Here is a 12,510-nt window from a genome sequence, read left to right as displayed (position 1 = left end):
AGACGACAGCTCTGGACAGTTGATACCGCGCATCTACCAGAGGCGACAAACTTCGGACAAACATCTACCAGAGGTGTTCTGGAATGTCATGCGCCGGAAACAAAACAATCTTGGTTATAATAAGTATGTTAATGCTAGACAGACGATAAAGAATGGCTTCAAATTATTTAATATCTGCCGCTATTGTTGTTAGGTGTTGATTAGAGGAAGCAGGATTACTGTAAGGATCGGGGCTTGGGTAACAGTCATGACAAAGTTTGTGGGACTAGCGCAAACAGTCAAACAGCTGTGATATAACATGCCAGTTTTGTTACTAAGTCTGTAACCATGGGAGATGTAACCATATCAAATTAAAGTTACAAAAATAAGTTCATACAAGTCTAAAGTGCAGCTTGAAAATTTAAAAAATCATTGCATGTCGAATAACATATTTCTGGGTGACCATTTCTTCTGTGCCTTACTCGATCACCATACGTCGGTGGGAATTCCCAATATCGTTGACTTGCAGTACACACTTAAATTTATCGTCTTTAATCGAAGGAAGTGTGACGTCATTCTCTTATGAATTGACAAAACTTTCTCAGAGGCAATCTAAAATCTTTGAGTTATTTTCGAAATAAAACGTTTGTTCCTGTTTTTGCACTGACAAGACTAGATCGACGTCCTAAGCTCCAGCAAACTGTTGAAGTCATGACTTCTACTCAGACTAACGACTTGGCTGATAAGTCAGCCTCTTCGGTTTTAATTGTGGAGATTTTGCCTCATGTCAACGAGGTATTTACATCTAGATCTAGATCTAGTCTTTTTTATTTAGAATCTAGAAATCTACTTAATTTTAATAATATTACTAGATTTCTAGATCTGGATCTAATAAAATCTAATTAATTTAAAACTAAACACACATGGTCTGTTTTTGTAAGAAAGGTAGCCGTGGGTAGGGTTTATCGATGTTAATGTAAAATGTAATCCTTTGTTTTGGAAATCTTTACACTCTTTAGTCTGAGTCTTTAGTGTCTCAGCACCGATCCTTGCCGTAGCCCTTGCACTAGATCTAGAGCTAGATCTAATAGATCTAGCACTCTTAACCCTAGCTAGTCACTACTAGATTCTAGTCCTACTTACTAGTACTGACTTTAGGTAAAACCTTTATTTTTGCGTCGTAAATTCAAATGAAACTAGGTCTAGATCTAGTTAGTCATATGCGATAGAGGTAACTAATGAAAATTTCTTTCATTTGTACATATGTATGAATTATTTTACATAATATGACGGTGACAGAACAAATGATCTCAGACAAAATATGTCACGGACAAATAATCTCACAGACAAAAGTTACCAGGACAAAATATATCAGGACAAATGATACCATGGACAAATTTTATATATATATATATATATATATATATATATATATATATATATATATATATATATATATATATATATATATATATATATATATATACACTGATTCTAACGCTAGAAATGATCCTAACGGCAATGGTGACAAAATTATAGACAGATACAATGTTGTACCATGCCGGAGATTTCAACCAAAAATATTTGTGGCTAAAGTATCGTTATCAGAAAAAGAAAACAGATGTAGCCATTTGTTGTTGTTATTTGTTTGCAGGAAATGGTGTACAAGAAGTTCTCTCCTATGGGGACAGTAACATCCGTTCAATTGTTTTGGAAGGGTGTCACAGGAAATTCTTTACGCTATGCGTATGTTGACTTTGATGATGCTGCCCAAGGTTAGTGGCTGGACAACTGTACTAGGTTGACCTCATTTAGACTGGACAGTCTATGGTTATCTACTCTAGTAGCCAGTTGAACTGGAGTGTGGCCACAGTAGATTTCTTATGTCAATCGCTATAACATAGACTGCAAGCCACTTTGCGTTACGCTGCAAGAGTTAAGCTAGACTTCACGATATGCCTCTTAAGCCTCTTATAAAACGATATTTATAAAATATTTGTAAACAAAATAAGCAGGTTATTTGGAAATCTTATGGCTCATTTATTTTCAGCTGAAAAAGCATACCGGTCACTGAACTACGAGCTACTGGAAGGGATGCCTATGGTCATCTTGCGGCAACACACAAAAGAGGACAAGTTACAGAACACGGAGGCTTCAGGGATCACAGATAAACGTAAACTTCACTGGTGTTATACCAGTAGGGTGGGCAGAGGACCAGTGGGGAGGGGCAGTAAAGGTGGGAGTTGTTTTAGTCGGATCGGGGAAGCTTTAGTCCTACTCGGGAATGGGGTGGGGGAGGGGTATGGCTTTACCAATGCGTTACCAATTGTGTATTTTTAGACGCGTGACCTTGTTTTCTAGAACTAAGTTGTTCAAATGCAAGCAATGCCGGCGTTATACTTCTTGAAGCTTTGTTGTTGTGGCCAGGTATGTTCACACTACCGCCCAGACTCACTGAGATGCATCAAAGTCTTGGGTCATGTCTCTAGGACGTCGAGGTACACTACCACCATGAAAGTCTTGGGTCTACGTTATTCACCCTCCCATGTCTCTAGGACGTTGAGGTACACTACCACAGCGGAAGCGGGTACTGTCTCTGGTTTAATCAGCCAAGTTTGTCTGCCACCGTGCCCCTTTTGTATGGTGCTCTTTAAAAGGAATGTAGGCGACAAAGTACTCACGGGGCAGAATAGTTTCAAAGTTATTCGTAAGGCCTATTAAATATTTTAAAATCATGTACAATGTTACTAAAATAAATATGGTTATAAAAATCTATTTGATTACTAAAGATTGGATGTAATTAGTGTTTTTAGCATTTTCGGTAACTAAACAAAATGTAAAAAAAAAAAGCCAAAAACAATTATTTTTGTTGATATTTATCATTCACAGAAATTGAAACAAAATGGCTGAAATAGGTCATGTGGTTTTTTTTTAAACTAATTTATTTAAAAAGTATATTAACAAAGTTTTGAGTACAAATTTCAAAGTACGAATTACGGGAAGTTTAAAGCAGATCACTTCAGTTTATTTCAAATAGAATAGAATAGAGTAGGAAAAAAAATACGCAAGGAAAAGAACGCAAACGTGTGCATAACAGAAAAAAAATAGAACTTTATAAAGGAAACAGTAATTGGTTTTAAAGTGTTCCTCCCATCTGTTTATCTGCTGATCCAAGCTTTTACTGCTGCCTCCCACTGTTGTCCTTTGGCCTGCGATCCTTTATAATTTCATTTGGCAACGATATTTTTTTCATCCTTCTAACGATTCCTGTACCTATTGCAAGCTGGGAACGTTCTTTTATCAAGTTAAAACTCCACTGTCTTATTTGAAATCATCCATGGGGCAAGATCGACTTAGTGATTAAATAGCCGCGACGTTATTGAAAGGCGTAGTTAATAAGCGTTGTTAATAATGGGAAAAAAAAAGAAAACCAAGGGAAATAATCGATTAATCAACATATCAATTGCCAACAACTTCTGATTTTTCAAAGTTTTTTCTATATAAAATTTTTAATATGTTAAAACTAATATCGCTCACATTTTAACGAAACTTACTTTTCTAAAACTTAGTTTCTTTTTATTTAAACAGAACCTGACCAGAGCGATGATAGCCACAAAAAATTGGGTCAAAGTTTTCAAACGGTCAGCAGAGACAATGAAGCCCAAGCAGACAAGAAAACTCCAGGGAACACCAATCAGAAAATGAGGGCAGCAGCCAATCAGGGATGGGATATCCTCAGGGAGATTCCTTCTTTAAACCCCCTGTGTTCACTCTGTAACAACAGGATTTATTTGCACAACCAATCTCCACGTTGGCTAAGTTGTTACCTTTGCACTAGAGTCGCACATCAAAATTGTATTGAAGTAAATCATTTAAGAGCAGGTAAATTCAATGGAACAAACGATTCTTATCTATGCTTGCATTGTGAGGAAATTTAAATCTCATATTTGTTTTTTTAATTTTTAGAAAATGAGTAAAAATGTTTTATAGCTTGTGCATTTTTATTGCCTGCTGTCATGATGAGGCAATTTTTTGTTTGAAATAAATCATTTTAAAATGAAAGAACAATGTTTAATACTTATGCCCCTTTAAATAATGAGTATTTAACGTGATACAATTAAAACACTGACAATAATTTATGAGAATCGCAACCTGTAAGAGTAAAGAGTTTGAGTAAATGAATATCGTCTGCACTAAATACACAAGCCACTTGCTCTACGGCAAAATTCAGTATTATTTATTACCACATAGACATTGTTGATAAATCTGAATTCTGCATTTGGATAATAAACACATTTGAAAAAAAAATGTACCATTTTATCTCAGATATTAAAAAAAAATGAATTTCAATTTACATATTAAGTAATCGCTTTAACACATTGTCTAAACAATGTGCGTTGAATGGAGATCAGACATCAGCTACACCGCGACCTCAAACAAGGTGTTCAAAACTAATTAAAAGAATGTAAAGACAACACAACTCTTACAGAATTTTAAAGAATTCAAAATGTTTATTTTTAAAGCAATAGGCATGAAAAGTCTATGTGAAATCACACTCATTTTTGAAAAAAAAAAATCTTTTTAAAAATATGGCTTGCTATAAAATTATAGTTACATTTTTAAAAATTAAAGCCGTTTGGGAACCATTGATTACACACATTTTCATATTTTTGTATCGAATATAAGTATATACCAAAACTCCCCTCAACATTCTCTTTGAATTCGACCGCAATGGCCAGGGAGAGTAAAACAATAAAAGAAAGAACAAATGTTTTCCATGATAAAATAAAAAATAGTGGTTTACGGTTTACAGAATAGTATTGTATTTATATTGAATAATATAACATCCCTAATCACCATAACACCCTGACTCTACTAATCCAAATTAAAAATAAAAATGTTTACTAAACTACTATTATATTTCTAGTAGTTATTTCTTTGACTTTTTCTAGACTTAATGAAACCAGAAGTAATTTTGTACTTATTTCACAAATGTTTAAAAATATTCAATTTTGGTTGAAAAACTTTCTGGCAACAAAAATCTGGAACCAGCTTTTCAAGTCTATCGCTCATTTTTCAAAAATTAAAGCTAAATTTAAAAATATAAACTAATTTTTTTATGCTTAACATTGTGTTGATTATCAAAATTTCAAATTTGAATTGATTAAGAATGTGTACCTGGTAATATATAATATGAACATTTTTCGGGCGAACGGCCTTTGGGCAAGTGGCATTCGGGCAAGTGTCCATTCGGGAAAACGGCCTTCGGGCAATCGGCTTTACCTACAGTAACTACAACATCAACAGCATCAATAAAAACTCCAACTACAACATCAGTAACAACAACATCCTCAACAGCATCAACAACATCTCCGACATTGATATTGTCAGATGTGTGTGATGTTGAGGGTTTCTTTCAGATATTCGGCTCCGAATATTTTGCCTACTTCGTTGGGGACGGAGAGAGGCCTAAGAAAAAACAAACATTGATAAAGTCAGGGACTGATAGAAAGATCGGCATTCTTGGAGTTTTATTTTTAGCCCGAACATTCAGAAGTGTTGTTTTATTGGATGTGCTATCGGAAATCTCACATCATAACTAGCTTTATGCGCAGAAAAAAGAAAGACAACCATGAAAATAATCCAGCTAACTTGGGACAACCAGCGGTTACTTCCCCTGAAGAGAAGCTACCCTCATGGAAAGACCGCATCACGTTGATACAGAGATACACGTTGCCGCGCGCCAAGCTGGACGGTGACGTGCTGTCGATGACTGGGGTAGACTACGACACATTCAACCTGGGGGATATACACACTGAAGGCCCCACCCTCGACATGGGGGATATACACACTGAAGGCCCCACCCTCAACCTGGGGGATATACACACTGAAGGCCCCACCCTCGACATGTCACCGTCAAGGTTTCTTCCAGGCAACTCTCTCTATTACAAAAACAGACTTAAATTTTAAGGGTTTATTTTGTGTCGCCTATTAAAATGATGACGTCTAGGGTCGCCTAAAAATAGCGTCACAATAAACTCACAACGTCACAGAAAATGTGCTATTCACTGTAAGTCTGCCAACATTTCGACCAAAGACAGAGTGGCCTATGTACGTAAACAACAGCACATAATTGGACGTAATATTTGTAGCTGGCGACCAGTCGGTATCTAAGGAGAGGGTCAAAGTTCACTGGCCTAACCTTATTGTGGCCCTTATCGTCTGTGATATTTGTTCAGACGACAGCTCTGGACAGTTGATACCGCGCATCTACCAGAGGCGACAAACATTTGGTTGTGTGACCTTGACCTCTGTGACGCTTCACTTACGCTGAAACTCGGTGACAAGAAATTTTTGTTTACCATTGACTTTTATTTTTCGGCGTTCTATTTATATCAGGAATTAGATTAAGAGTTTATTTCTACTTTTAATAAACATCTCCATGTTGTCAGTTAACCGCCTCCACCCCTCATTATAAAGTGTTTCTGGTTAAACCTTTGTATGCCGAGTTTTAATGCCGACTTACAAAACACAAAGCCTGAAAATTTAAGTCAAAACAGAACAAAACAACACATACTTTGTTTATTTTCGTTTATTAATCATGTGTCTCATAAACACCATCTCGCTAATTATAACAGACTGAAACAAACCAAACCCACTCACTAACTGAACACATACTTTCTAGAATATCAAGTTTTTTTATCAACAATTTATGTAACATCATGTTTTATATCATTTATATAACGTCATTGATTATTTGATCAACAATCAAAACATTTTAAAACATCACATACAATGCTTGACATAGGGAATATGAATTATGCTACATATTTTTATGACTTGCACAATTATTGAACATTTTTAAAAAATCATAATTTCATTAGCAGACACAATAAAACAGGTAGGAAACCTTTGAAGATAGCACAGTTCACCTGTAAGCACACAGGTACAATGTGTTGATCAACCCAGTTCACCTGTAAGCACACAGGTACAATGTGTTGATCAACCCAGTTCACCTCTAGGTATAGTCTAATGTGTTGATCCACATCCTGTTTTTCTATTCAATCTTAGCTGAATCATCCTCAACTTCTAACCATATTCTCTAATTGATGTGTTATACACAATCTTATCCTACTCATCTTCTAACCAAACTCATTCATACAATTAACCAATATATAGCACTGTTATTATACCAAAGGCATAGAATTTGTGAAACCTAACTTGGACTAGGAATATTTAAAAAAAAAAACGGCTTAATTAAGAAACAGTCAATACAAGACAGAGGTCTTATTTATATTGACAATGTTACATTCTAAGTCATGAAATAACACATGGACATATTCATATCATAAGACAGCATAAAATTAAATGCAAATCTGGTGAAAGATCCCAAAGTTGAGTCTTCTTTAAAGAATTAAAGTTATCCATTTTAAAATCTTCATTAAAAATTTCTTAACCATCCACGTCATTTTTAATTATTTCTTTTAACAATTGTTTGTTTTATGGGTAGATAGAAGCTAAGACACTAACAAATCGCAGTTTCAATTAAAATATCTGGACGTCAATTAATGAGCTCTAAGTGTGAAACAATCGGCTAAGAATTCTGAGAAAAACAAAGCAATTAAATGTAAAACAACAATGCTCTGATAAAACATTTTTTTTTAAATTTCACTCAAGCAAACAAAAAGTTTTTGAGAAAGTTAAAAGCAATAATGGATAAAATTTCTAAAATTTTAAAGATAAATTTAAAGCTTAACTGGCAATAGAAAAAATAGATCAGATGCCAGATTAGGAAGCTTTTGTATACTTAAATTTTAAAAAACATTTGTAACAATGTTTTCTTGTGTAGACTTTAAATCCAACTTTTTGCAATATAAAATAAAATTTAAAAAATAATTGCACAGTTGTAAACAATGTGGATAAATATTTAAGGTTACATTGACAACAAAAACATCCTGAGGAAATGTTTATGTAGTAGTCTAGTCAACATTTTAATATATAAAACATCTTTATTTTATATCATACACAAGTAAAATCTGTTTTAAAAATAACAATAACAGTAAATTAACAGGGGTAGCTGTAGGAAGAACTTCTTAACATTATCAGCAACACACAAAGCTGTATAAGGGAAACTGTTAACAAATAGAGAATTTTTGTTATACTTATTTTGAAATTTTAAAGCTATTGTAAATATTGTTTTTATTAATAATAGTTTTCAATTTTTACATTCTTAGTTTATACACAAATATGTTGAAGAACTTAAATGCAATAAAAGATCAAGTATGAATAAAATATCAACTCAGTTTATTATGTAAAGAAAGTTATTTATTTAAAGAATGAATTACATAAACAAGAAAGTATAATGGTTGTCATTACTATCTTCTTAATTAGTATTTACATCATTGACAATAATTTAAATAAATATAGATTCTGGTAAAAAAAAAACGTAGAGTAAACTTCAGTAAAAGAATCCTAAAATAAATGTTTTAAAATGTACATAAATTAAAAACTATATGCTGGCCTTTTAAAAAAGAATACTCAGGCAAGTTTTAAAACGAGTGTGTGAAAATTCAAGAGATGACAAATAGGAGCGACAACAGTTGAAACAAAATTTCAAAGCACTTGTTGATACATGCTATATACATCAATAAACTCTGAAGTGATATTTTCAGATCTGAATAAATATGTAAGTAAAATATCTACCTAAGGCCTCTCAGTCAAAACACACAATTTTCCACAGCAAGCTAAGGCTCAATCTACTTGGCTACCATAGAAATAGTTGTGGAGCCTGCCTAGATATTTCTTTGTTGTTTCATAAGCCAGGAACAGGGCACCAGTAGCAGGGAATGTTCGAATCACTGTTGGTCCTAATCCTCTGTACAATGCTTTCACTCCTGAATAAAGAGACACATTGTTATGAAAAATGTTTAAACAAATGGAAGCAAAACTCATTTGAACCCAACATAAGCAGATAATTAAGAAAGTACAAATTTATCATCAAACCAAAAGTAATGTATACTTCTACTGATTTACTTACCTTCTTCTCGTAAAATTTTCATGAAGACAAATCTAAAAGTAGGTGGTACACCTGAAACTGCCTGCACCTGGATCCTTGACTTGACCACGTCAGCGGGGAAGATGGCCACCCATAAACCAACCCCTCCCAGTCCACCACACACTATTGTCTTTAAAGCACCTAGATGTAGACAAAAAGATAAATGCTGTTGATTATTGTTATAAGGGTAATCATTAACGATTTCTTCTAACAAATTAGTTGGCACAAACCTATTTCATCTTTTGTCTTGCCCTTGGGTGTCATTAATATTCTAGAAACTTCATAAGCCCCAAAAAAGAAAAAATAACCAGGCATCTCTCTTAGAAATGTTGCAGTCAATCCTTTATATACACCTCGAATTCCTTCAGCCTTGAGGATTTCTTTGGTCAGTCCAAAAGGACCTCTGGAAAATTAATTAGGTACCATTAGTTAATAACTGTCTAGTTACAATGGAGATTGGTTTCTACACAAAAAAGTACCATAATGGCAAAGTTAGGAGTGCTCTCAAATAAAATGTACATTTTTAATCTTTCCAATCCTCCCTCCAGCTGGCCCTTGGTGGCCATCTCTCTCATGGCCTGCAGGCGACACTTGATCAGTTCTGTGGGACACAGGGTGAAGGAGGAGAAAAAGGCAGCCATTGCTCCTGAGATGGCATTCTCCAATGGGTTTAAGGATAAAATCTCCTTCCCTCCCATAACCTTGGCCACCTAGACAGAATAAGAGATTGAAATTATTTTAATGTTGTTATCTGTCGGCATTACAAAGTCTACTAGTCCCCAAAGAATGGGCAACCATTATTTCTCTCCTAAGATACATCTAGTGTATGTTCACATCATGTTATCTTATATTAAGGACTATTTTTTTTATTCAAGTAGAATATTTATGTTTGAAAAAATCATAACATGGAAGTACAAAACTAGCAGTAGCAACATACTAATTTTTGGCAAACGCCATAAAAACAGAAAAGCACAGCATTCTCAGAAATGTTAGCTGCCAAAGATGGGATGGTGCCTGCATACAATCCCCTGGCTATTCCATCTTGTTTGTAAGTCTGAAGAAAACAGTCGAGCCCATTGCGATACAAAGTCGGAAACGTTTGCATTTTCACTTTGACAGTGTCCAATGGCTGCCCTACATAAACACTGGTTATTCCACCTGAGACAGCAGAAAGCAGAGATTAACTAAGTCATCACGCTACACCACCACACTAATGTATCAGATTATGATCTATATCACCTCACTAATGTATCAGATTATCATCTATACCACCTCACTAATGTATCAGATAATGATCTACACCACCTCACTAATGTATCAGATTATCATCTATACCACCTCACTAATGTATCAGATTATCATCTAGACCACCTCACTAATGTATCAGATTATCATCTATACCACCTCACTAATGTATCAGATAATGATCTACACCACCACACTAATGTATCAGATTATCATCTATACCACCTCACTAATGTATCAGATTATCATCTATACCACCTCACTAATGTATCAGATTATCATCTATACCACCTCACTAATGTATCAGATTATCATCTATACCACCTCACTAATGCATCAGATTATCATCTATACCACCTCACTAATGTATCAGATTATCATCTATACCACCTCACTAATGTATCAGATTATCATCTATACCACCTCACTAATGTATCAGATTATCATCTATACCACCTCACTAATGTATCAGATTATCATCTATACCACCTCACTAATGTATCAGATTATCATCTATACCACCTCACTAATGTATCAGATTATCATCTATACCACCTCACTAATGTATCAGATTATCATCTATACCACCTCACTAATTTATCAAATCAAATATTTGCTTTTTTCTCTGGCCAACTGCAATCATAGTTGAATGTGTGTAAATATTTATGGTTTAATCAGAAAAAAATAATAAATAAAAAACCCATTAAGGTTTGGAGAAATGAATTACTATACCCCTTTTTAACTGTTACAGACACTCAAGATTATGCAATATAAAGCTTCACTAACTAAAGAGTCTTAGGTACAATATTTGCAGCATGTAAACAAAAGTTGTTAACCTACCAAGTGTTCCACCTGTAAAGTCTATTACAGCATCAACAGCAGTTGACCTTGTGCGTGCAAGTAAACTTGATTCCGAAGTTAGTAGTTCAATGGGTTGCTCCATAATTTTCAAGACTTGATAAGGTTGTGGAAAATTTCAAAACAAAAGTATAAGAGTAGATGGCAACAAATTTTATAGTCTTATTTTGGTTAAGCCCAGGCCTATAGGCTATAGGCCTAATTAGTTACTAATTACTATAAATCTAGTTTTATTAACTTATTAGGCCTAATAATTATTTTTATTAGGCCTAATATATATTTGTCATATTGGTCTAATTATTAATAATATATTATACTATTTAGGCATTATTAGTCATTAGGCTAGTTACTTTACTTAGGCTAATAAAAAGTAGGGCCTATAGGCTATTTCATTTAGTAGGCCTAACTATTTAGTATTTACTATTTCATTCATTAGTAAGATAGTAAGGGAAGGCCTATCTTAAATATTAAATAAGTTAAAATGATAGGCCTAGGCCTAATAATAATACTAATATTGGCCTATAATAAATAATTCCATATCTAGTTCCATCTATCTGCCTTACAATAGGATAAATAGTGGTGAGTATGCCGTAGCAGTCAACACTTAGTAGTACCAGTAATCTCAACTAATCTCACAGACAGAAGGCCGAAGGCCCTAAAAAAAAAGTCCTAAAGAATTTAAAATTGAGATTAAGTTAGAAAGATTCCGTAAAAAAAAAAAATATTAAATAGGCGTAGATCTAGATCTAGTTTCAAATTAATATTACAATTATTACACGTACTTGACTTTATATTAAAGGCCTTCTAGAAGTAAAGTCAATGTCTATCTTAACCGGCTAACTCAGTACACACTGGACTGTAGTCTGTAGTGTGCAGGTCCCCAGTCATCAGCTGTTTCTAAACAGTGTACTTTAATAAACAGAAGTAAAGTCATCAATGGGCATTTGGTAGTTTTAAAAACCGAATTCTCACATTGTAAGGTATAAAACCTTCCATGTAGACCGGGCTTTTGTGACGTTTTACGATACTGGTGGTGGTATGGGAGGGGATATTTAAAAAAAAAAAGTTAAACCGAAATGTAGCATTCATTGCGCAATTATTATTTTTTTAAATAACAATAAAAAAATTTTTTCTAAAATATTGATTGATCTCGGTCAACGGAGTATTTTTTATCAATTTCTATTACAATTTTCAATTTATTAAAACAGTTTTCTGAAAAGCAGTTTCTAACATTATTTTTGTAAATGCAAAGGTGATGATCTGGGGTTAAGTCGGACGAAAAGCATAATGTTATAGTATAGCCTATATGGACGACTCCCACTCAATTACTTATAGATCTATTTCTGTTTTCTGTTGTGTTCAAATCGAATAAA

At 34.0% G+C, this 12,510-nt stretch overlaps 2 protein-coding genes across 3 annotated transcripts; one reads left to right on the top strand and one right to left on the bottom strand.

Moving 5' to 3' along the window:
• The first annotated feature begins 341 nt into the window (after positions 1–341).
• Positions 342–4,367, top strand: LOC131937626 (uncharacterized). The gene is made up of 4 exons (XM_059295205.1): positions 342–774; positions 1,634–1,754; positions 2,030–2,152; positions 3,568–4,367. Exons 1-4 carry the CDS (start codon positions 691–693, stop codon positions 3,915–3,917), a joined length of 678 nt encoding a protein of 225 aa, XP_059151188.1. The 5' UTR covers positions 342–690; the 3' UTR covers positions 3,918–4,367.
• A 2,190-nt stretch (positions 4,368–6,557) lies between these two features.
• On the bottom strand, positions 6,558–12,117 carry LOC131937529 (mitochondrial ornithine transporter 1-like). Of its 2 annotated transcripts, XR_009386236.1 has the most exons (8): positions 11,920–12,117; positions 11,120–11,233; positions 9,972–10,192; positions 9,554–9,744; positions 9,265–9,437; positions 9,017–9,175; positions 6,996–8,873; positions 6,558–6,953 (listed from the first exon to the last, which is right to left on the bottom strand). XR_009386236.1 is itself a non-coding variant. In XM_059295030.1 (7 exons), the coding sequence occupies exons 2-7, from the start codon at positions 11,220–11,222 to the stop codon at positions 8,731–8,733; spliced, it is 990 nt and encodes a 329-aa protein (XP_059151013.1). In that variant the 5' UTR covers positions 11,223–11,233; positions 11,920–12,117; the 3' UTR covers positions 6,558–8,730. The 2 variants fall into 2 exon arrangements, 1 of the variants encoding a protein (XP_059151013.1); XM_059295030.1 differs by having other exon boundaries at positions 6,558–8,873.
• Positions 12,118–12,510: the final 393 nt, after the last annotated feature.

The sequence above is a fragment of the Physella acuta genome, unplaced genomic scaffold (genome assembly GCF_028476545.2).
Source record: "Physella acuta isolate Inbredline_101_S28 unplaced genomic scaffold, ASM2847654v3 ptg000017l, whole genome shotgun sequence".
Taxonomy (NCBI): domain Eukaryota; kingdom Metazoa; phylum Mollusca; class Gastropoda; family Physidae; genus Physella; species Physella acuta.
This window is presented reverse-complemented; position numbering and strand designations above follow the sequence as displayed.

Excerpts from the sequence above, each read along its gene's own strand:
- LOC131937529 (XM_059295030.1), bottom strand. The coding sequence starts at position 11,222 with ATGGAGCAACCCATTGAACTACTAACTTCGGAATCAAGTTTACTTGCA. Across the intron at positions 10,193-11,119 it reads CTTTACAGGTGGAACACTTG|GTGGAATAACCAGTGTTTAT; the intron begins GTAGGTTAACAA and ends CTGCTGTCTCAG. Across the intron at positions 9,176-9,264 it reads CAAGACAAAAGATGAAATAG|GTGCTTTAAAGACAATAGTG; the intron begins GTTTGTGCCAAC and ends GTCTACATCTAG.
- LOC131937626 (XM_059295205.1), top strand. The coding sequence starts at position 691 with ATGACTTCTACTCAGACTAACGACTTGGCTGATAAGTCAGCCTCTTCG. Across the intron at positions 1,755-2,029 it reads CTTTGATGATGCTGCCCAAG|CTGAAAAAGCATACCGGTCA; the intron begins GTTAGTGGCTGG and ends ATTTATTTTCAG. Across the intron at positions 2,153-3,567 it reads TTCAGGGATCACAGATAAAC|AACCTGACCAGAGCGATGAT; the intron begins GTAAACTTCACT and ends TTATTTAAACAG.